The 22,320-nt window shown below is 48.7% G+C and overlaps 1 protein-coding gene across 2 annotated transcripts; it reads right to left on the bottom strand.

The window, feature by feature from the left end:
• Positions 1 to 401: 401 nt before the first annotated feature.
• LHX3 (LIM homeobox 3) lies at positions 402 to 22,083 on the bottom strand. 2 transcript variants are annotated; one of them, XM_065418855.1, is made up of 6 exons: positions 22,014 to 22,083; positions 9,651 to 9,822; positions 7,527 to 7,729; positions 4,198 to 4,349; positions 3,037 to 3,208; positions 402 to 820 (listed from the first exon to the last, which is right to left on the bottom strand). In XM_065418855.1, the coding sequence occupies exons 1-6, from the start codon at positions 22,081 to 22,083 to the stop codon at positions 402 to 404; spliced, it is 1,188 nt and encodes a 395-aa protein (XP_065274927.1). The 2 variants fall into 2 exon arrangements, with proteins under 2 accessions (XP_065274927.1, XP_065274925.1); XM_065418853.1 differs by lacking the exon at positions 22,014 to 22,083 and adding an exon at positions 16,442 to 16,718.
• Positions 22,084 to 22,320: the final 237 nt, after the last annotated feature.

The raw sequence follows: 22,320 nt of genomic DNA on the forward strand, positions 1-22,320 counted from the left end.
GTCGCTTCTTTTACAATGGATGAGATCTTTATTTTTAAAAAAGCTTGTGGGGTAAGTAAGTGATGAAGCAAGTCATTGCTTTGGAGAATGAACTGACAACAGAAAACAAAATACGTTATCAGCTCTGTAAAGCACGAGTCTTGGTGTTCCGGAGTGTTCTGTAGAGACACTGAGCAGTTTCACTTGGACTTTTCTTAAGCCAGTCACTCTGACATGATTCCTTGGTCAATTGTCTTGCTAACCCACAGCTGGCCAGCCTCTTGAGCACATTTGCCTTTCTTTCTCCATGTAACTATCTTACTTTTTCCTCAGAAGTCATTTTTTGCCCCATATTTTATTCTCAACAGTAGATGATGCTTAGTAGCCTGAAGTCTTTTCCCCACATTGTGGTGGATCCTGTATCAAAACTGGGCATGATCAACTTCATCTAACCAAGAGGCAGGGCTGGCAGGGAAGTCTGGATACCCTCCACTGCTCCCTGTAGAGAGATCAGAACTGGGTCCATTCCCACCTAAGACTCTCATTGGCTGGGGCACGCCTTGTCCACCTTGAGCTATGATGCCTAAACCGTTGTCTGGATAAACCAAGCTTGAGATTAAAGGTTGGTGGCCTGGCAATGCCTGCAAAGAAGCTGGTGATTGGGGTATCCCGTAGGGGCTGTTGGATCTGAGGTCGTGGTACTGGTCCTGAGCAGGAATGCCACTATGTTCCAAAGAGAAGCTCCCGTTGGTCCCAGCTTGTCTCCCCAAAGCAGGAGAAGCTTCATTTAGGTTGCTGTAAATCCCATTGGAGTGACTCATTTCTGACATAGAGGGCTCATCTGAAAGGGAAACGGGCTTGATTTATTGGGAAAGCAAACTAGCTGGAGACAATCTGATCAGAAACTTTGACTGCTGTGGAACTCTAAAACCCATGGATGGATATATAGATAGATTAGATGGGTGTGTATGGCGAGAGAGAAAGAGGACTTGCATGTTTTGCATAGCTTTTCAATGCTATGTTGGTCTTGCCATTTCTTAATTCCTTATTACCTCTGTTTTTTATCTATGGCTGGATCTCAGCCAAGACAATGGGATTTTTTTTTATCATGGGGGCAGGAGTCTAATTCACTTGGACTTTTAAAAACATGTATGAAATGTAGATAAGAAATAAACTTATTTTTAAAAAAACATCGTTTAAGGGAGAAGTGAGTCTAGGCTCTTGAGATCTGCCTCTTTCTATTGTTCTGTGTTCCTTTTATTAATTATTATTATGGCCTCGTTACTTATATTTATCTCTATTTTCACTATCATTTCAGGAGCTACCATGATACTCACTGATAGAAGGGAATGATCTAAAGGAAAACCATCCATTACTTAGGAAAAGGAATTAAAATTGCAATGTTTTTTGGGTGATCAGAAATAGGTTAATGGAGTGTATTTGGATCACTTAAAAACATTTTTGAAAATGAAAAATATTTTCTAGTTACCAGCAAAATTATATCTGCATTTATTGGACCCTTCATAAAAACTGAGAATGACTCTCTTATCTAGGATATCAACCTGCATATCTTAAACTTATCAATAGTTGTGTTTAATACTTTTAGTTACTGTGTAATGGGATATTCATATAGACTAATGATGCTGCATAAGATCATGAGGGACCAGGCATGAAAATTTAATACAATGTAGGGAATCAATAGACAAGCTGAAATTTAAAATAGATTTATACATAAAGCTGAGTGAACATTTTTCATCTAAAGAGTTTTCCGTTGGAAAACGCTGTTTTGACAAAATCAAACTTTTTCACAAAACTACATTGACTTCAACAACATTTTATTTTGAAAAATTGGAAAAAACATTTTGAAAATGTCAAAACCTCACATTTCAATATTTTCAGAATGGAAAGTCTTGATGTTTTTGGCTCAAAACTACTTTGGGCATTGCGAGGTTCTTGAACTCTATGGTAATGGGCCCATCTCGGTACCTTATATTGGCAGAATCACAGCAAGGAGCAGTTAACTGATTGCTGTGCTAAGAAATGCCATGAAGACGAGGTGTCCATGGTACTGAGCAAGCACTGAACAACCGGATAACACTTTTGAAGTCAAGGGCAACTACTCTTGCTTAAAGTTAAGCATGTGGTTAAGTGCTCTATTGCATCAAAGCTTGAGGGAAGGTCTGTCAATACAGATGACAGAGTGACATCTCTCCTCCAAAGAAACTTGAAATCCTATGAGAGCAACAGCCCAAAACAAGGAGATAAAATAAAAAATACCCCCAAAATAATTCAGTGGAATAATCCCCACCTCCCAAAAATTGTTGAAATAAAAACACTTCCAGAACATAACTCATGGAATATGAATACCCCAGAAACAATCCAATGGGTTACAGAGACTCTCCTATCAATATTTGCAATATAAACATTCTGATCAATCGTTCTGGACTTTTTTGCTTTTAAATCTTTGTCATTTATAAAGTTCATCAAAGAAAAGTGTTCCTTTAATGTCAGAGGTCACTTGCCCAGACAAATCCGGAGTGACATTCTTCATGTTTTTCCTTGGATGGTTTCAAATGTGACACCGTTTTAAAAAAAACAGCTTCCACCTTTAGTTTCTCAAATGCAATTGAGTCCAAATTGTCTCCTGCCCTGAGGAGTTCTAAATCACTCACTGCAGTCACAGTGGAGATAAGTTACTTAGCAGAATGCAGACTCAGTCATGGGTTGCTCCAGTTCTTGCTGACACGTATTTGTGTTTATGTTCCCAGTTTAATTCACCTGTATTGGGCATTTGTTTTCTTTGATTATTTTATGGCAGGAAATGCTTAGCAAGCAAATGGTATTTAAAGAATGAAATGAAATTGTGATGCAAAACCAATAGCTTTGCTTGGAAGAAGGCTGGGTGAAAAATGCACTTGGGGTGAAATTGACCCCTGTCCAGGGGGTTAGCATGAGGCCTATGCACCCTGAAATCTCGCTCAAGCCTTGAATTACACTCCTGTGATCGCCGCAGCATACTAGTAGTGCCAACCAGAACATGCACCTTCTTCCTCTTACCTGTAAAGGAGACCTCAGCATCACTGTCTGGGCCTTCCTCCTGGATACTGTCCTTGTCAGATTTTGAATTCCCCCGGGATCTTTTCATATTCCTAAAATACTGGCCCCATCTCTGCCTCCCAGCGTCTTTCTTTAGTCTTTTTTCCTTAGCCCTTCTGTTCTGGAACCACACCTGCCCAACGAAACAAAGGAGGTTAAAGGAACAACTTGAGAAGTTTCTAGTTTTCTAGAGAAAAGTATTGGCGGGGGGAGGGGGGAAAGAGAGGCATGACAATTTTAATATTTGCATCAAATGAATTTTTTTCATATAAAAATTGGTTTTCAATGAAACACCTTTTTTCAATGGATAAAACTCTTCATAGGACAAAAACTTTCAACCGGCTCTTCGAGCTATTCATGCCACAGGGAAGTACCACTGTACCTGCACAGTGTCCCACTGAAATCAAGGGAATCCCCTGTGAGTCCGGTGCATTGGGGGACCAGAGCCTTTGACTAGCTAGAAGCACAGAGATCAGGTACAAATATTAGATCTGCCCCCAAAATGGGAGGAAATTGTGAAACTTTCACTGAACAATTATTTCAAGGTTTGTTTTTCTTTCTCAAAATTCAAAATGTCGATGTTTTTGTTGTTTACGTTGCAAAACGTGAATAATTTTTGCCAGCTTTAGAACCGGTCTTTTTAAGAAAACAAGAGGGGAGGGGGTGGAAGGCGCGGATCTGCGAAAATTGTGATTTTTTTTTTTTACCCCCAGTTTTTTGGTCAACATTTCAAATTTTGACCCACATTATAAAAATCCAATTTTGGAGCATTTCACCCAGCTGTAGCAAATATGCTCTGACAAATCTGTGTGTGTGTGTGTGTGTGTGTGTGTGTGTGTGTGTGTGTGTGTGTGTGTGTGTGTGTGTGTGTGTAAACCATTCTGAAAGCACAAGGACTGGCCGTTACTCTGGGTCTGTACAGAGATGGCCACCACAAGATAGATGTTTAATAATTTAAAAAACGCTGTTTTCTTGATCCAATCTGACCAACTAAAATGGATTGTTGTCAATACCTGTATATAGAAGGAATCCTTACAAATAAGAGCGATTTATTGGGGGGGGGCTCCCTTGGCTTTCTAAGGAGGGACCCCTGCGTGGGTTGCTCCCGCTGTCCCATCTCACCTGTACGACTCTCATATCCAGCCCGGTCTCTGAGGACAGCTGCTCCCTCACGTGCCTGGCAGGTTTGGGGGAATTGTTATACGCGTTTTTCAGGGTTTCCAGCTGCTTAGCTGTGATGGTGGTTCGGGGTCTTTTTGCCGTGGACTCCGCCTCTGCAAACGTTGGCAAGAAACAAAGCGCGTTATTGGCCAAGCAGAGAGCCCAGTCTGTCACAGTCGCCTTAAGAATGGCTCAGGACAAGGAGTGAAAATCTGGAACTGGGGTTTCGTGCCCTGGTTGGCTTTGATCGCATTCAAACTAGTCTGGACCTGGAGGTGGGGGGAATCCAGGGGAAAACAAACCTGTGCTCACTTTGCCAACATTTAAGGGACAAGCAACGTATCAAATGAGAACGAAACCCACTATGGTTTCATGGGGTAATATAGTTATTCTCCTGTGTTAATTTAGCGCGGGAGGGGAAAGTAGCCATTTAATAAGCAATATTGTCGATCTAGAGATATTTAACTAGATCGTATTCAAATTACACAAATAAAAGACAACCATAAAGAAAGGAGCTGCAAGCGATACCGATTAAGCTGAGACGCAATTATTGAATAAATAACTTTTTGACTTGCGTATGCAATGATGTGGGGAGCGCTTGGTGTTACACTATAAACAGTCATTGCTCCTCTGTTGAAGCAAATCTTCATTAGTATTAAAACTTCTCCTGGGATACAAAATAATCAGAGGCGTAGCGAGCGCCCTCCGTACCCTCCGACCGGAGGGGGCCCGCAAGGAAGGGGGGCCCCTAAAAGTGGCAAAATAAATACCGCATTCCAGTTTCTGCATTGTGAGGGGCCCCGCCCGACATATGTTTGGAGGGGGGCACGTTCTTTGTTGCTACAGCCCTGAAAATAATAGATGCGCGCTCTGGTTTGGTTTGGTTTGGTTTTGGTTTTGGTTTGTTTGTTTTTGGAATGAGCCAGGCTATGAAATATCCCCTGAACAGCAACTCTGACCTTCAATGGGGTACAAATATCGGGCCTGTGACTAGCCTGAATGGACGCATGTTCTAAAAGTGAGAGTCGAATTTCACAATAATTCTCCAAGGCTCCACTGTGGTCCGCTCCCACCCTGAGAATTATTCCCACCGGTTTTTTTCACTGTTCTGCTTTCTTCCCCTCCAGACGCTCTACTGTTCGCAGAATATGAATAGGGTCCCCCAGCGGCGAGCTTGGGGACTGTGTGTCTGTGGTACGCAAAACCAACGTGGCGCTGGAGTTCCCAGTGCAGAATTGCGTGTGATCTGATTGTCATAACGCCCAGACCAGCGGGCGCCACTAAGGGGCGCCGACCCGAACACAAGGGCAATACATTCCCCTTGAAATCCCAAATTCCAGTCATCAGATTAAGTAACAGCGGTGCAGTTCATTCAACCCCCCTGCTGGGGGATGCGTGAGAGACCCAGTGGCTCGCAGAAGACCCCCAGCCTACCTGGAGCAATCGGGAAAAGGTCCAACGGGTTAATCTGCTAGTCAAGTTTAGGGAGGACTGAATGGGAAAACACCTATCGAACACCTTGGGGTCTGACACATTAGTTGGGATCACATTATCTTGGGCCCTCAACCTGCGATGTGTGTATATAACACACGGCTGAAGCGTTAACTCTGTGGTTAAATAACCCCTCTTGTTATTCTAGAACCAAATTGTTCACAGTTAGTCTCAAATATACTTATAAAGGGAGAGATTTTTAACGTTGCTTTGTGCTACCCAGATCTCTGCCAAACTGCTTTCTAGGGCATCAGCAAACATCTGGTCTAAAGCTGCACCTGAAACTCTAATAACCACCTCAAAACTGTGTGTGTGTGTGTGTGTGTGTGTGTGTGTGTGTGTGTGTGTGTGTGTGTGTGTGTGTGTGTGTGTGTGTGTGTAAAATTCCCCACTGTGTGTTCTCTTTCAGCAATGATATGCGCTCTATAAATAGCTAATACTTAGAAATGTCCGAATTTGAATGGGGTTTGAATTTTGGATGCATGGAGGGATATATAGACGGATAGTTACCACAGTAGAGAGCTGTCCGATTTACATTACCACTTGTACAGAAAATGGAAAATGCTTACTTTAAACCAGTGAAGGTTGAAATATCTGGCTATTACTACTCGTTGGAAATCTGGAACATTACTAAATTGGGAAGATTTTAGGCGTTTTCTATGATTATCCTATGAATTCACCTGACTTTACAAGATCATTTGTTTGGAATAGGCTGGTGCTTACTAAGAATTTCAAAATCAAAATATCGCTTTAGCGTGTGGTCCTTAGAGACCCCGAGAGCTCCCAGCTCGGGAGGAGACCCCTGGAAGAACAATTTCTCAATCTGCTTGCTGCCCCTGTTGGAGTCAATGGCAACACAAGCTTCCATGTCAAAGCATCAGCCTGCAGTGCTGACTCAAGCAAAACTCAATAAAGTCAATAGAAGTTTTGCCTCAGGATGCCCCCCCCCAAAAAAAAAAACTATCCTAAGCCCAGATACAAAAATACAGACCCTTTTCAAGCTGAAATACGTGTTTTCATTTATTTCGGTGCTGGGCATTCTCAAGTAGGGTTTACTTGCTATAAGGTAGGAGACGGATGAAAGTAATTAATAATTGGCTAATAGTGACCCCTAGTTTGGTGACTCCCTAGTTCTCATAACACAAGAACTAGGGGGGCACCAAATGAAATTAGCAGGTTTAAGACAACCAAAAGGAAGTATTTTTTTCACACAACCCACGGGTCAACCTGTGGAACTCCTTGCCAGAGGATGTTGTGAAGGCCAGGATTATAACAGGGTTAATAAAAGAACTAGATAAATTCATGGAGGATAGATCCATCAATGGCTATTAGCCAGGATGGGCAGGGATGGTGTCCCTAGCCTCTGTTTGCCAGAAGCTGGGAATGGGCCTGGGGATGGATTGCTGGTTCTGTTCATTTCCTCTGGGGCACCTGGCATTGGCCACTGTCGGAAGACAGGATACTGGGGTAGATGGACCTTTGGTCTGACCCAGTGTGGCTGTTCTTATGTTCTTAGTTCTCTCACTGATTTTATATTTTGGAAAATAAAATAAATCTCTCCGAGCAGTGCAAGGGTGTAACCCCTTGTCTTCTTGAGTCCATGTTTTGAAGGAGACACGCTAAGCTGCAGATCACTTTTATCGAGTTCCCCTCATCTCTGTTACTGAATCTTGCTTGATCTACCAGCTTGTATGGGAAGGAATTTGGGTGGGTGGGAGGCCAGGAACAACCTCCCATCTTTCTAGATTCCCCGGAGCACTGTGCTAGCTAGGACATCCCACGCTGACTTGCCCAGTTACCTCTCTGCTTGGCGGTCTCATAGTCTCCTTTACAGACCAGCCGGCTGTCCTCCATGAGGTAGAACTCGTCCCCCGTGGCCAGCTGCCTTTTACACACGATGCAAGAGAAGCAGTGCAGGTGGTAGACAAAATCTTGGGCCCTTCTCACCACCTGGGTCGGGGGGATCCCCTGCTGACAGGCTGCACATTTTGTCCCAAACCTCCTATTAAAAAAAAAAAAATCCAACAGAAAGTTGCTATTGATTGAACTGCAAAGAGAGATTCCCTCAGGACGGGGCAGAAGCTGCTGCTGGTTCTGTGTCACGGGAGCGGTCGGACTTGCTCGGTTCCTACCGTGTTCACTTTCTTTCGGAGTGAATCCGGGATCGCGTCACAGCGGACTCCTGCCCTGCCGCGGGGCTGGCCCGCTCACCGGAATCCCAGTGGCTGCCTGGGAAGGACGCTCTGCCTGAGCAGGTGATGGGCATTGAGGACAGGACACTCATGAGGCGCTTGAAGCGAGGCCTCTGCTTGGAGCAAGGGAGATCTCTGAATCCAGAGCCTGCCCGGCTGCTGCCCGCAGCTGAGAGGGGTCTGCCTTGCAGCTAGGGCGGGGGTAGCTGCCTTCCACGGAGTGGCACCTTATTGCCTCGCCTCGCCTGGGCTCCAGTGGCGCTTTTGCGGTGTGAGAGGCGAGCGAGGGGCTCACACGGCAAGGGATATGCTGGGGCCGGGGGGGCTCTTAGCTCAGAAGGGGAGGGGGGAAGCCCGGCAGGTTTAAGTTCAAACCGGGGGCTGGATCATTGGCGTTTTAGCAAGACAAAGATATGGGCCCAGGGAAGGTCCCCGGGAGCAGCACCGCCCCCCACGCGTTCCAAGCCCGGACACGCGGCGCGCCTGGTCCCCGGGGGACACGCTGGCTCGGTAGAACGGGCGTGGAAGCGGCTGTGAACGCCTGGGGGGGGGGGGTCCCCAGCAGGCAGTATCTACAGGGAGTTTAATTCTGTATGGGGGGGGGCGTTCCAGAATCGACTCCCATTCCGTATTTGACTTTACTGCGGATGGTTTCTAGTGCAGGTCACAAAGGAAAGGGCTCACTTCCTTTTTGCTGTGGATGCAAAATCTGGAGGGGGGGGGGGGGAACAGCGGGGTCCCAAATGCTGGATGAGCTCTGACCTCGGGAATGGCGCGTGACTCTTAAATTTGCAAGTCCTGTTTTACTTATTGCAGCTGAGATAAAACCGGGGAAAGAGTGACGGGTGGGGGGGGGGGGGGTTGTTTTTGCTACTATCAAATACATAAAATCATCGATTGAGTTAAAATGTAAAAATCCAAGCTTAGGACTTAGCCTTCTATTGGTGCGTGTTTCTCCGCGGGCTATTTGGAGCCTGACCCCTGTCTTGGGGGGAATGATTTAAGCTTTGCTGCGGAGGATATTCGGAGCCCGCGCGTGTCAATATCAGGGGAGGGTCTCGCTTCGGATCGCTGAGGTTCTTGGCCCAGCCAACTCCGCTTTGAGCTTAAGGAGGGCAGCGCCAGGCCCGGGGTTGTGCAGGTGCCTGTTTGCTCGGAGCCCCCGCCAGGAGAACGCCGAGCAGCGGCTGCAAAGCAAGTCAGGCTGAGATGCAGATTTCCCCTGTTACTTAATCAACTTTACTGAAATCCACTGGCGGGCGTGAGGTACAGAAAGACAAATCTGTCTCTCCCCCCCCCTCCTTTACTGAACTTTTTTTTTTAATCAGCCTCTGATTTCCTCTTTATTCGCCCGGTCCTTTTCTGCATGCAGATACTGTAGTTATCAGGTGCAACAATTATCTCCCAGGAAGCCATATATTCAAAGGGGCGAAAGCCTGCTTCCAGCGCTAGTCGGTGGGATGTGTGGACGGGCTGGAGCCCTGTTCAAATCAGAGGAGTTCTAAGCATCCCCTAGGAGGGCAAAACAATAACCCCCCCATGCCCCACAAACCCCTCACCCCACTTCTCCATTCACCCTCCATGTGGGGCCCTGCTACGATTAATCATTGCCGATGACTAGTCGCTCCCCCCCCCCCCCCCCAATGTCCTGGCCCTAAAATCTCTGCCACGTCCCACACACACACACACCCCTTCCTCCATGGGTGCTTGGTTTGGTTTGGTTTTACTCACTTGAAGAAGTCCTCTTTGCAATACACGCTGTCCCCTCTGCTGAAGCATTTCTCAGCCAGCTGGGTCTGGCAATCGCTGCATTTCAGGCATTTGCTGTGCCAGTGTCTGTCCAGCACCTTCAAGATGAACCTGTCCACAATGTGTTGGTTGCAGCCTGCACAGAGAGGGATTTCTGGGAGGGGAGAGAGGGGGATAAAGGACATAATTATGCGGTTTAATTTCTCAGTTCTAGAGCAACTGGGGACCCGATCCCACCCTTGCACTGGGAAGGCGTCAGTTGGAACAGGATTGGATCAGATCTGGGGGTAACGTCGGCGCATGAATTAAGCTCCAGTTGCTGGAAGGAGCTCCGACTAATCGTTCTATGTCCACACACAGACACGGGCGCGTTTCCTGGGTCGGTTTCTCGGGCTCGGGCTTGCTAAGCGGGCTCCTGTTAGCGAGCATGAACTCAGCTCTCAGACACAGGCACAACACGGTTCTGTGGGAGACACTTCACAGCGTGTGAAGGTTGGGATTCGCCTACATAACAAGAGCCATGGCAGGCCCAGAGCCCACAATGCAGCTGCCTGATGTTGGAGAGACAAGGACCAACTTCGGCTTGGGAAAGAAACGAGCTTTGGAGCGTGCACCGAGCTCTTCCTCAGACCTGGTGCAATAACAGGTTTCACCTCACCCACCGTGTCTCTCTCGCATCCTGGGGCCCAGAAACTACAGCAACAATTCCGTGCTGGGCAAAAAACAAAAACATTGAAACGATAAATCGCAATCGCCTGGTGTTGACAACAGCACATCACAGGTCATCCAGAGTCAAAATAGAGACGGGAAAGCCTACACATTAGATCACGTGATAGTCCACGCTGGTTTTAAACATGGCAAATGCAACGCGTGTGTGTGGGGATGCGTGTGAAATTCTGGGATTTATGATTCAAGACCCAGAGACGCTGAAAGTGCCTTTTAACAATAAATACCGGGGGGGGGGGGGGGTTGTCAGAAAAGAAACGGGTTCAAATGCCTCGGAGCTGGAATTCATTCTGATTTCCTATTTCAGGAGGGGAAAAGAGGCGCCGGATTATTTCTAGTGATGTCCTTGAATGAACAGTTGCTTTAGATCTGCCTGAGAAGCCGCATTTTGGAGGTATAACTTCCGGATCCGGTAAAATCATTTAAAAGCAAACAAACCCCCGAGCCGGGCTGATTGCAGAATTGCAGAAGAGAAACGCCGTTAAATTGCAAATCTGCGAGTGGGGCGCACACGCGCCGCAGGTGGGTTTCTCCGGGTCCTGGACACACACGCGCGACCAGCCAGCCCAGCTGCGTTTTGTGTGAGCCGAACACAATCCCAAATGCCGGTCGGAAAAGAGAAACCTTTTCAAGGCAAAACCGTTCGTGCCGGAGCCCGATTTCATCACGTTTGGATCCCCATAGCTGTGAGCGTTTGCGGTCTCGTGGAGTGTCAACAAATAAACAAAACAAACGAAAAACAAATGTTACCGCAACCGAAATCAATTGTTGGCGCTCCGGCCGCGCTGAAGGTAGAGGAGTCCTCTCCTGGTCATTTCAACAGAAGAGCAGCAAACCGAGTTTTATCTTCATTAGATTTTGATTCTGTTTCTGCCCAGAGAATAACATCATTTCCACCATCCGCAAAACCGACCCGTACAAATTACACTGGCCAAAAAAAGTCCTGGGTTTTTTGTGTTGTTGTTGTTGTGTTTTTTGGAATAAATTCCCAGGGAAATATTCATAGTAACAACAACAATAATTTGACAGGCTCGTTGTGTTGTCTAATATATCCCCCCCCCCTTGCAAAACAAGCCATGTGCAAAAATGTCGTGAAACAAACATACAATTATTGATCATCTGATACCCCCCTCCCTAAAAATACAGCAAAGACATTGCAAGTAGAGAGAAACAACTTGCCAGCTAACGTTAGACTCCAAGGTTGGCATCCCATATTCTCAGCAACTGTCCAGCACCAATTACACTCCTCCGCACAAGCTGCTGGCGGACGCTCAGGTCAGACAGAAGGTGCTGCTGTCTAACCCCCAAGACCCAAGCTGGGGCTGGGAGGGAGAGATGAGGGGGGAAGCTTAAGACTCCCAAATCACAGTCTCATAGCCAAAGAATATTGCTTCCTTCTGCTCCTTGCCGTCTAATCTGATTTTCTAAGACAAAATACAATCTCTTAAATTAATATAAACCCTCGTGGAAATTAATTTCCTGCCTTGCAGGGTGTACGTACACACACACACACACACACACACACACACTCACGCACACACCTATTAAGTGACTAGAACCTTACGTTGCATTGTGAGTCCAGGAGAGAGAGAGGAAACGTCCTTAAAACGTGTCTTCAGGGTGCAGTGTCCTCCCTGGGTTTACATGCGGGAGCGGATCCCCCATTTTTATTGTTGTTTGTAGCCCTTCAGGTCGCCCCTTCCCCCCTCCCCCAAGAAAAAAAATCTAAACTGCGTTTGACCCCGGGAGCCCTGGGTTTGCCATCTTTACACACATCTCCTGTCTCTCTCCCTCACTGCTACCAATCCTATAATTAGGCCTGAGTCAAATATTCCTGGTCACAGCCTTCCCCCGAACCAATCAGGAATCCCCCTCCACCCTGGATCTCTCTCCAAATCACGCCTGACAATTCAAACGGTAAAGGCTGCTGCAAACTAAGCGAGGTGCGGGGGGAGAGAGGAGATTTAATTCACTAAATCAGGTTATTTTTAGACCTGGGTCACTTCAGCTTCTCTCGCTGGTGTCAGTTTTAAAAGGGGGGGGGCGATCACGTGGGCACCGGGTTTAATTTCAGCGCCAGGACATTGCTGGTCCCAGTGACTAGCTGCACGACGGATGCTGCCGTTTGAACGTTTTAGGAATAAACGGGCTAGGCCGCGGTATCACAGAAAAATCCCCGGGATTCCTGAGACAGCCAACACTTGTCCGTGTCCTGAGCTTTGGGCTTCATTGTGGATTTATCCCCGGTCTTAATTTTCTTGGTGAATCTAAAGTACTTCGTCAAAAGAAATAAATTCATTCCCAGATTGGCCGCCCGTTCTCAGCAAAGCCCCTTTGCACTGCACGCTGAGCTGCCCGGGCCTTGAGACAAACAGATCCCGAAGTACGAACACATAAACCAGGTGCATGTACTTGGTCGAGTCTGAGATTTAAGACCAGAACTGACCACCCTCTAGTCTGACCTCCTGCACAAGCCAATACTGGTCTATAAAGTGTTTCATATTTTCCAGAGAGACAAGTCTGTACGTGTGCATGCGTGCCAGCCAAAGAACAGCCTGTGCAATACAAACCGTGTTTATTAAAACGACTTTTCCCCAAGGGTTGGGGTGTCTGTTCTTATACGAGATTCAATGCAGTAGCTCTGTGAAATGTCACCCCCTTTTTAAAGAAATGTGCGAGCAAAGGTTGCGCTTTATTTGCCAGCAATAACCGAATGTTGTCATGGTCCATCCAACCATCCTGCCCTGAGGACTATCTCCGGGGTGATCTGATACCTGACACCAGGGCAGCCACTGACACTACAAAGAGGGCGATCCAATTATTTGGTCTCCACAGTCACAGACCCACGTCTTGAAAATGTAAATAAACGTTTGTCTTCTGATCAGAAGGATAATTAATATATAATATATACACCCCAACAGGGTGTAGCGACCCCTACTGCTTCGGAAAGGTTCTGCTCTCGGGAGGCAAGTTCCCGGCAGCCAGAAACAAGCTGGGCATCACCAGAGCGGAATAAAGTTTGCCGCTTTCCAGCAGGGACAGGCGCCACGAACAGGTGCTCGCACGTGGCAAACGCTGCCCGTAGGCCATACCCTGGGTGTATTGCATGTGACGCTGCTAACATGGCAACACGTGGGATCCATACAGACTTACACCCTGGGCTGGGGCGAACCCACGCTTCTTGGGGCTAGCTAGGCTGCCCATAGCAATGAGCAATAGTGTCCTCTCCCCCTGCGCGTATTGCCCAGGACTAGGAAGTACGTGTCTTTCCTTTAGTCTCAGACAAGAGCCAGGCTGGGCATTCAAACATTCATCGGGGAATGAACTTGGTGAGAAAAGAAAGGGCCTTTGCAACCCCCCGTCGCTGGCTCTTGGGCCGGTTGCTCAAAGTCTAACAATCCATTCGGCATTTCGCTGGGGGTTGGGGGGGTGAAGATGGATTTCTGTCTGGACTCTTTTTTCGGTTAGATTCGCTCTGATCGTGGGTCTACCCTGGCGGGATGGGCACCTGGGACCTAAGCTGGGGGTGACATTTGAAGAACTAGCAAAGCCTCCTCAAAGAGGTACCCAAGTGACTCGACAACGAAGAGGCGATTTTCGCTCGCTCTCGGTGAACAAGGCAGGTCCCCGGGGCGAACCTGGCAAGGACCGGGGGGCGGGGGCGGCGGCTGGGCGCTGCGCTGGCCCAGCCGGCTGTTCAAGAAGCCCAGGTAGCGAGCTCTCTGCTCAATTATTTATCCGCCAGCCTCGCCCCACGCCCCAGCCCTGCGCCTGAAGCGGCATCTAGCTTTTGTTTGCATTGTGAGCCTCTACTAAAACTTTAATGCCCTGCTTTCATACTGATCCTCTCCTCAGCGGCGGGGGAGAGAAAAATGGGGCTCCTCTGGCTTAGACCTGAGCCGGGTGCAGGAGTAAAGGGGGGCGGGTGTGGGGGGGTTGTCTGCCTTTTTGTGTCCCCCTTTATTCTGGGGCTGTATTAAAACCGAGATCTCGCCTTTTCAGGTCTCATCTGCACAATCCAGTCCTGGGCTGTTGCCTCTAATAACCAGTGATCTAACTTTATACACCTGTGCCAATGTGTGTTTTAGTTCGGAAGAGGGTCAAGTCAAGGAAACACGGGTGGCACCAAAATACCTCCCTTTACCCGGCTATCATTAGCCCGGGGAATAAAACACTGTTTAGCCCGCATCGTGAAAAGACCAGACGTGTTGTTTTCCCTTCACAATGTGCATTAGAGTTAGGGCCCTAATGCAAAGCCCTGGTGCCCTACAGTGCTTTTAAAGGGTGTTTCAAAAATGATTTGAGTAAGGGACAGAATTGCACAGGTTGTGCGAACAACCCCCTTAGTAAAACGAGCCTGCAAGCTGAGCCGTTTTATTCTGATCCTGCTCCTGATCTCAGCCAGCAGCCTTCTGGCCAGGGAACCGAATTATCCCTTTAAAAGCAACTCTTTTAGGCAATCATAGAAGATTAGGGTTGGAAGAAACCTCAGGAGGTCATCTAGTCCAAGCTCAAAAATAATGCAGGTCCGTCTTCTCGGTGCTCTGGGCAGGCAGGTGTCATCAATTATGAATTTGTTTAGGGACAAAATACTTTTCTGACCCGTTGCTGGGAAAGGCGCCGTTCATTCTTGAGACCTGACTCTTTTTTTGAAAAGAAAATGGAAACCTGGGGTTTCTCGCTCCGATTTATTTTAAGGCCCCTTTTCAAAGTGCCCAAGTGGCGACTTTCTACCCACTGTACTTGTGTCCCAGGAACTGGTACCCAATTCTCCTCTTCCCCCCGCACGGGGTCAATAAGACTCTGAATAAAGTGCATGAACTATCAACACCCAGCGAGTAAAATGTTCGTTGCCATTTAACAATCAAGCAGAAAAACCCGTCAAAGCCGCAACACAGTTCGCCAGCTCAGGGATAGTTAATTTCAAGATCCCAAGACTTTGGACCCGATCCTGAAAAATTTTCTCAGGCAAAACCCTCCGTCAAGCTTCTTGGGAATTTTTGCCTAGATAAGGACGGGAGGGAAAATCGGGCCTGTTCAGACATAAAAGATGCGCTGGGCTATCGGAGAGGGAGCCGCGGTGACTCCGAATTGCTGGTGAAACAGATAAGGAAAGAGGCCAGGCTCTAGGCGGTAGGGAAGGCCTCACGCGTGTCTTGCTTTTATAAAGAAGAAGCAGCTAAAACATATGTCAGGGATACCTCCCTGTCCCTTTTCTGCCCCGCCTAATCCCTCGCCCGCTGAGCGATAAACCCGGGCATTACTGCGATAAGAAACCGCAGGGCACCCGAGAGAAACGATCAAACCATTTCAGGGCGCAGGGACTCCCCGCTCGAAGGGGGACGAGATGATCCCCCAGCCACCGGACTGATCGCAGCAGGGCCGGTCGCGCCTCATTTGGGGCGAACTCGCGGGGGAAGATTTCGTTTGCCTCCCGGGGTTGGATTTTGCAGCGCTCCGCTCTCAATGCGGCTTTCCCTGCAGAGCACCCCGAGAAGTGTCAGACCGATCCCTGCCGGGCGGAGCGGTGATCAATCGAGGCAAGGGACATCTTTCCACCGCGGGCGCCGGAGTCATTTGCAAGGAGCTGGTCCAGGGCAGCCGAAATATTATGGATGGGCGCCCGGTACTACAGATAAATTATATTTTTATGCAGTTCTTTCTACCATTAATTCGCCTTAGGCTGTTTTGCGTTTTTTCAGCAAAAGTCTCCCCTGATTTATGACGACAGACGTACAATTAACTCGATGTGTAATAAATAAATGGCGGAGGGGCTGCTCTCCATTTCTCCTGCTCCTACCGTTGAGTCAGAAGTTCAGAGGCGCCAACAACAAAAAAGTGCATTCAAATAAAAGGTCATAATGAGTAATAATTAATCGTACAAATCCAGGGGTGCGCATTTGCACGGACCCCTCTTCCTACACTGCGTAATGCACTGAGATCTTGACAGCTGCACCTGTTCTCAGATCCCCTAGAACCATCACCTGTCTGCAGACCCATTGAGAAGCCGGCTTCCCCCCCCCAGCAACTCCCCAAAAGCCCTGTACCTTTGCGCACGTCCTCATTCTGTGCCAGCAAAGCGAAGAGCATCTCTGTATTGGAGCAGTCCTTGCCCGCGCTCAGTTCCTTAAGAGCATCCATCTTGCATCGCCTTCCGCCACAAACTCTGCACAAATGGGGCGCTGCAGCCCACTCCGGGGTCTCAGAGCCAAACGTGGCCCGGGTCTGCCCGCCCTCTCCCCTCTCCGGCGCTCCCTGTGCTCCCCAAGCAAGCCCGAAGCAGCGGACCATATACCAGCTCTGCAGAGAACCCTCCAAGTCCATCCAGGGTCCACACAACACACACCCACACCCCGCTGGAGGTGTCGTGCGCTTGCAGTGCAGAAGAGGGAGTTGCACACAGGGCTGAGGAGTAACCCTGCTGACTTAAAGTTCATTCCATGCAAAGGAGGATGGAATATCATCACCGCCAGCTAGTGGGAGGCTGCAGGGCTCAACTGGGCTCCAGGGGCCGGCGGAGGCAAAGGGAACCATTCGTCATTTTTACGTGTGCAGGGGGGAAATAATGAATACGGCCTGATCGTCGTTGAAAATACTTCAATGGGGCTTCCCAGTGATTGTTTTATCTGACGCTCGCTTTGCTGGGCCCTGTGGTTGTCTCAGTGGGTTTGCGGGCAGAGGGAGGCCAGGCGTAAGCAGGAAGCGGGGAGCAAATGGAGAAAGGGGGAGCAGCGCTGAGATTAGTCGATTCTGTTTTTCAGAAAGCAATTTACAGCCTCCTGCAGTTTGTTAGCACAACAGCCATCACTTTCCTTACCGAATAAACAGCGAACGCAAAGGCCGGGGCCTACTTCCCAGGTGAAGCTGGGATTTGGGGGCGGGGGGTCCCATCGAATCTGGAAGTATCAAATTAAGACACCCCCCCCCCAGGAAAATGCGTTGCTTTTGTATTTATTTACCCCCCGCTTATTTAGCAAATACACTAGTGACATTCCCCTGAGTTCCTCTCCTGTCCCATGTGGAAGATATTTCTACAGTCACCCGCAAAAGAAACCGCATTGTTTGATGGGGTGGGGGGAAGAGCTAAATGTCTACTTGGCCGCTCGGAAAGCTCACATCTCCCCCAGGAAGGAGGATACCCCAGCTCAGCGCACAGACGCTGCGGCTCAGCCCACGCTGGCTGGAGCACATGGGCACCTGCGCTCTTCGCTTCCAAGCAGCGGGTAGGAAAACCAGATCCACAAGCACTCCAAACTGGGCTTGACCCTGCGCATCAGTCCTAGGACCCAGGGCAGGGTCGGGATGTAAAGGGGCTGCCCTCAATAAGGCCAAAATATTGCCCAAGCTTCTTATCCGCGAGCATCGCGCCGCCCTTCCTAGCTGTGAAACAACCTCGCTTTTTAAGGAAGAGGGTTTTGCCCAGGAAGGCAAGGCGGGGGCGGGGGAAAAACCAAAACAAGTCCCAAGGTTGAAAGTAAATGGGCCAGATCATTAATTCATAGGAACTCCCTATTGGGAGGATTAACTCGCCTCTTCTTTTGGACCACGTTGGTCTCAGAGGGACAAGTGGGGATGCGGGGACTTGAGTCCATAGGAATCTGATTTTTATAATTATTTCTATGCATCTATTTCCCCCTTACTCCCCGAAAAATTCGATTCCCCCCTTTAAAAGGCCCCGCCCTTTCATTCGGAACCTCATCCAAAACCCCATGGAAAGGCTCCCATTGGCTTCCGCGGCAAACCAAGGTCTTCGGGAGTTGCATGGACCAGCTCCCTTGACTCTGAGCTTGCAAAGTGGCCTGCCACGCTTGGACTTTTGGGAGCAGCTGTAGGCAGAATTGCTAGAGAAACCTGTCTCTTTCTCCTCCCACTTCCCACCGTGTCACAGGATCCCAGGACTTGGCCAAGCCACGCTAACATTTCCCTGGCGTGGGGAACAGAGGAAGCCTTTCTAATAAGGGTGTCCAGTGGCCCCCACTCTTTTTTTTTTAAGACAACTGTTTACTTTGGGCGAGCTCGGCAGCTCAATAAAATGTTAAGTGCGGCAACACCCTGATAAATTTTATTGACACTGATCTTTAGAGGCAAAAGGTGTCTGGGGAAATCAAGAGTAGTGCTCCTGCTGTACCCTGCAGATGAATTCAAAATCAATGCCCCATTTGCCTGCATTTTCCGAGGATATGAAACGCATTTTGGTGAAAGGTGTGCGATGCTTCAATGTTATTTCCAACTTTTAAGCTTTAATAATAATTTTATGTCCTATTGATCGCCTTCTCTGAGGGAGCCGGGCGACACTAATGGTATCAAACGCGAAACACTTATGACCGAGGAGTGATAGAAAGGGCATGTGGTATAATCTATAGCTATAGATAAGCTTAGCTTTTTATCAAAGAGCAGGGGGATAAGGGGTGGGTGGGTGTGATCTGCTTTTGCATCCACCCAGCTTCTTAAAGCCCAATTCACACCCACACAAAGGAGTGCGTTGTTATTCTTTCCATGCCTAAACTAGGGATGAGTGGTCTGGAATTATATTAACCATCCTGGAGCCAAGGCATGTGGGTTTAGCAGTGCTGGAAGGGACAGACTTTTAGGTCTGGAGCATCGGGTATTGCATTAGCAGCATTTCTCCTTCGGCTAACTGCAGGCTCTGGAACTGTATTCGTTGGGCTTTCTGGCTCCCAGGCGTGGGGTTTACCTGGGAGGGATGAGGGCTGTACTTTTTGTTGTTAGGATCTTGCGTTGCACTAGCATCTCCCACAAGTGCAGGGCTCTGGAATTGTCGGGGGGGGGGGGGAGGGCATCGTGTGCTCCTGGTTTATGGATTAATCTGGAAGGGGAGGATCAGGGTTTTTCTGCCCGGGATCTCTGATTTTCTAGCATCCGATAAAGCCCCAGCCCGGGAATTCCCTTGCTCTTCCACGGGGGTAACAGACTGTCCGCTCTGCGAGGAACTGGGCTCCCGCCCACACAATCACACGGCATCGATGAATGCTTTAGATCAGCCATATCCGCTTGATTTACACCAAATAACCAAACCCAATCGAGTGGTTTTGCAGGTTGAAAGCTGTTCGGAAGGAGTGCAAATGCTATTTTAATCCGCTAGCGGTTTACTCTGGATACACCCCTGAAACGCTACAATATTTGTCACTGTTTATACAGGAAACCCCCATTTTATTTCTTGTCTAAAAGGGCTTCTCTATTAATAAAGCACCAGCAAAGAATGTTTGCAGCAATGGATTTCTGAACATCTCCATTCTCCGGTGCATCTGTGATTTCCCCCCCACCCCTAATTAACAAAGCATCGTATAGGAAGTACATTTTTTAGGATTAAAATTCCAGATTATTTTTCCCGTTACTGAAACAGACTAGAGTCCAGGGTGGCGGGAGAGAGCCAAGTATATTACCTGAAAGCAGAAACGAAAGTAATATAGAGATCTTATTCCGCTCCTTTTAAACAGGGACATTCCTGCTGGATTTCACCCGCGCTTCCCTTTCAGTCCCATACCATCCAGGCTAGCGAGTACACTAACTTCTTCGGGAAGTACACTGCAGCTATCGGGCTACCTGGAGTCAAATACCCGTTAAGTATCAGAGGGGTAGCCGTGTTAGACTCGTTAGAGTAATACCCGTTAGACTCAGTGGAAGAAGGAGTTTAAAAGGTTACAAAACTAGAGAGATTCCCCTGAGTGTAAGAGTTAATTACCCAAATGAACAGATGAGAAATCGGCAAAAATCAACTGGATTTCCCTGGATTATTTACTTTCCAATCAGGCAGGTTTTCTTTTTGCTATGTCCAAACATGTCCAGGGACAGGGCTGAATTGAAGTGTCTACATTTAAAAAAAAAAAACAACCCTTAGGCCTGACAAGATTTCCCTTCGAATTCCACTTCTCCTATTGAGGAACCTTCTTCCAATAGAAACGGACCCGAACAAATCTCCAAACCCTTTTGTTAAAACTCAGCCCCAATGTGCATGTTAACGAGCTAAGCGGCCGGGGTTCGGCTAGATTTCCGTCTCGGTGCCCTGGTGAGTGATAATCCATTTAAAGGGGCATGGCTGGAGCGGGGACGCATCGGAGCTCGGCTGGGTATTTATTAAAGGACGAGACAGTTTTTAACCGAATAGATAAATAAGGGAAGCCTGTGAAATAGATTGAATGCCATATTGGCTGCGAGTGTATGTGTGAGGAGGGGACAGGAGAGATCGACTAGACAGAGTTTAGCTGCTTGTTTTATCATTTTAGCTGCTTACTTATTCTATGATCTTCTCCCCCAGCTAAGATATGAATAATAATGCACTGCATCCGGCTGTCTCGAACCCTGCGCTGCCTATTCAGAGCGGGCAGGCTAGTTAATGTAAAGGCAAATGTGGTCTGATTTCTCTCACTCTAGGAGAATAGGGGGGTTCGTCTTCCTAGTTAATAGATATTCGAGTCATCCCAGGGCAGAGGTGCCACCTGATGAACAACATCAGCTGGGTCACAGCTGTTAGCAAAGCGAGGTGGCTTCATAAATCGAGTTTTTCCTAACACGTGGCTCTTTCTCGCCAGCGCTGTCCTTTGGAGTGGAAAGGCCCGATCCTGCTCCCATGCGAGTGGATATCAGACCTCTCCCGCGCAGTGCAATGAGGTGGGCTCTCGCCTATCCCGGGTGGGGAGGTGGGAGTGGAAGTGTCCCCGGGAATAGCCCCCGCATGCAGGAGCATCCAGGCCGGGCTGGCGGGCTTGCCCGCAGCTTGGGGTAGGCGCTGGGGAACAATGTTCTGAGCGCGCTGACACCCCAGAGCAGCGGACACAGGTAGCTCACCTGTGCATCCCTGTGGAAGAGCCCGGCTGGAGAAGGGCCTGAGGCTTAGGGGAGGAGCGGGCGGCTGCGGGTCTCTGGCAGATGACAGCAGTGAGTGATGGAGGAGCTGGGACAGCCCAGGTCAGACACGCGCTCTACAGCTGTCCAGAACAGCCACTAACAATACCGCTCATTAGCCATTCCTAACGTCTGTGGCGGGCAAAGCCCCACACAGCGAGCGAGGCTCCCCCCACCCCCCCCCCCCAGCACACATTTTCTTTTCTTTTCGTTTTGTTTCCCTTTTAAACGTTGTTTGCAGAAAGCCAGCAGGAGATGCCGCCTGCAATGAATCTATTCCCTCCCCACCTCGGACTGTAACACTTGGGAACACAGCTCTAGGCAAGGAAAAATCTGCCAAATGGTCCTGCTAGTTGATGATGTAAAAGCCACACCAAATATGACCAGCCTAAAGCAGCCAGGCGCCTGGGACCCAAGCCCTGAAAGCCACTGACAGTGTGGGGTAGCCACCCTAGAGATCTACGAGCCACATGTTACAAACACCTGCTTTCCTGGTTACATATAAAGGGGTTTCTCCCCACCCCCCACCACTCTGTTATTTCAAACGGAGACCTCCCCTCTGCAATTTATCTTAACTAGCGCCTCCTGAGAACAAGGTGACATGGCTCGTCCAGTTGGCCCATTTCACGGCGGAGTGGGGTGGGATTTCCTGACCACCACGCCAGTGTCACGGACAGTTGAACAGCCCGGGTGGGGGGGAGGGGTATGTTTCTGCTGTCCAGTATTGGGAAGAAAAAGAGAGAGAGAGACTCTTACCTGGGGTCCGGCTGAAGGGGCAGATCTCAGCTGCCTTCTCGGAACTAGCTCGGACTCTTTCCAGCAGCATCTCGGGGCTGGGCGAGGAAGGACCGACCCAGGGTAACTTCAGGAGAACTTGGTGGGCTCGGATCGCCTGGGCAGAAAGAAAACAGCTCCCTCTCACCCCTCTGCACCGAGCCGCGGGACCTCCCGGCACTTAGGAGATGCTGCAACCTTTTAATCTAGCGGCTTCGGGGAAGGGGGCCCGGCTGAGCGCTGGCTTCCCACCGCGCAGTGGCTGGCGTCAGTTGACCCTCCGTTGCCA

This window comes from Emys orbicularis, chromosome 18, assembly GCF_028017835.1.
Source record: "Emys orbicularis isolate rEmyOrb1 chromosome 18, rEmyOrb1.hap1, whole genome shotgun sequence".
Taxonomy (NCBI): domain Eukaryota; kingdom Metazoa; phylum Chordata; order Testudines; family Emydidae; genus Emys; species Emys orbicularis.

Bases quoted from the DNA above. Each gene is read 5' to 3' on its own strand.
- LHX3 (XM_065418853.1), bottom strand. From the start codon at position 16,718: ATGGACTTGGAGGGTTCTCTGCAGAGCTGGTATATGGTCCGCTGCTTC. The intron at 7,730-9,650 runs GTGAGTAAAACC...TTTTTTTAATAG, and splicing joins TGCAAAGAGGACTTCTTCAA to GAGGTTTGGGACAAAATGTG. The intron at 821-3,036 runs GTAAGAGGAAGA...TTTCCCTTTCAG, and splicing joins TGCTGAGGTCTCCTTTACAG to ATGAGCCCTCTATGTCAGAA.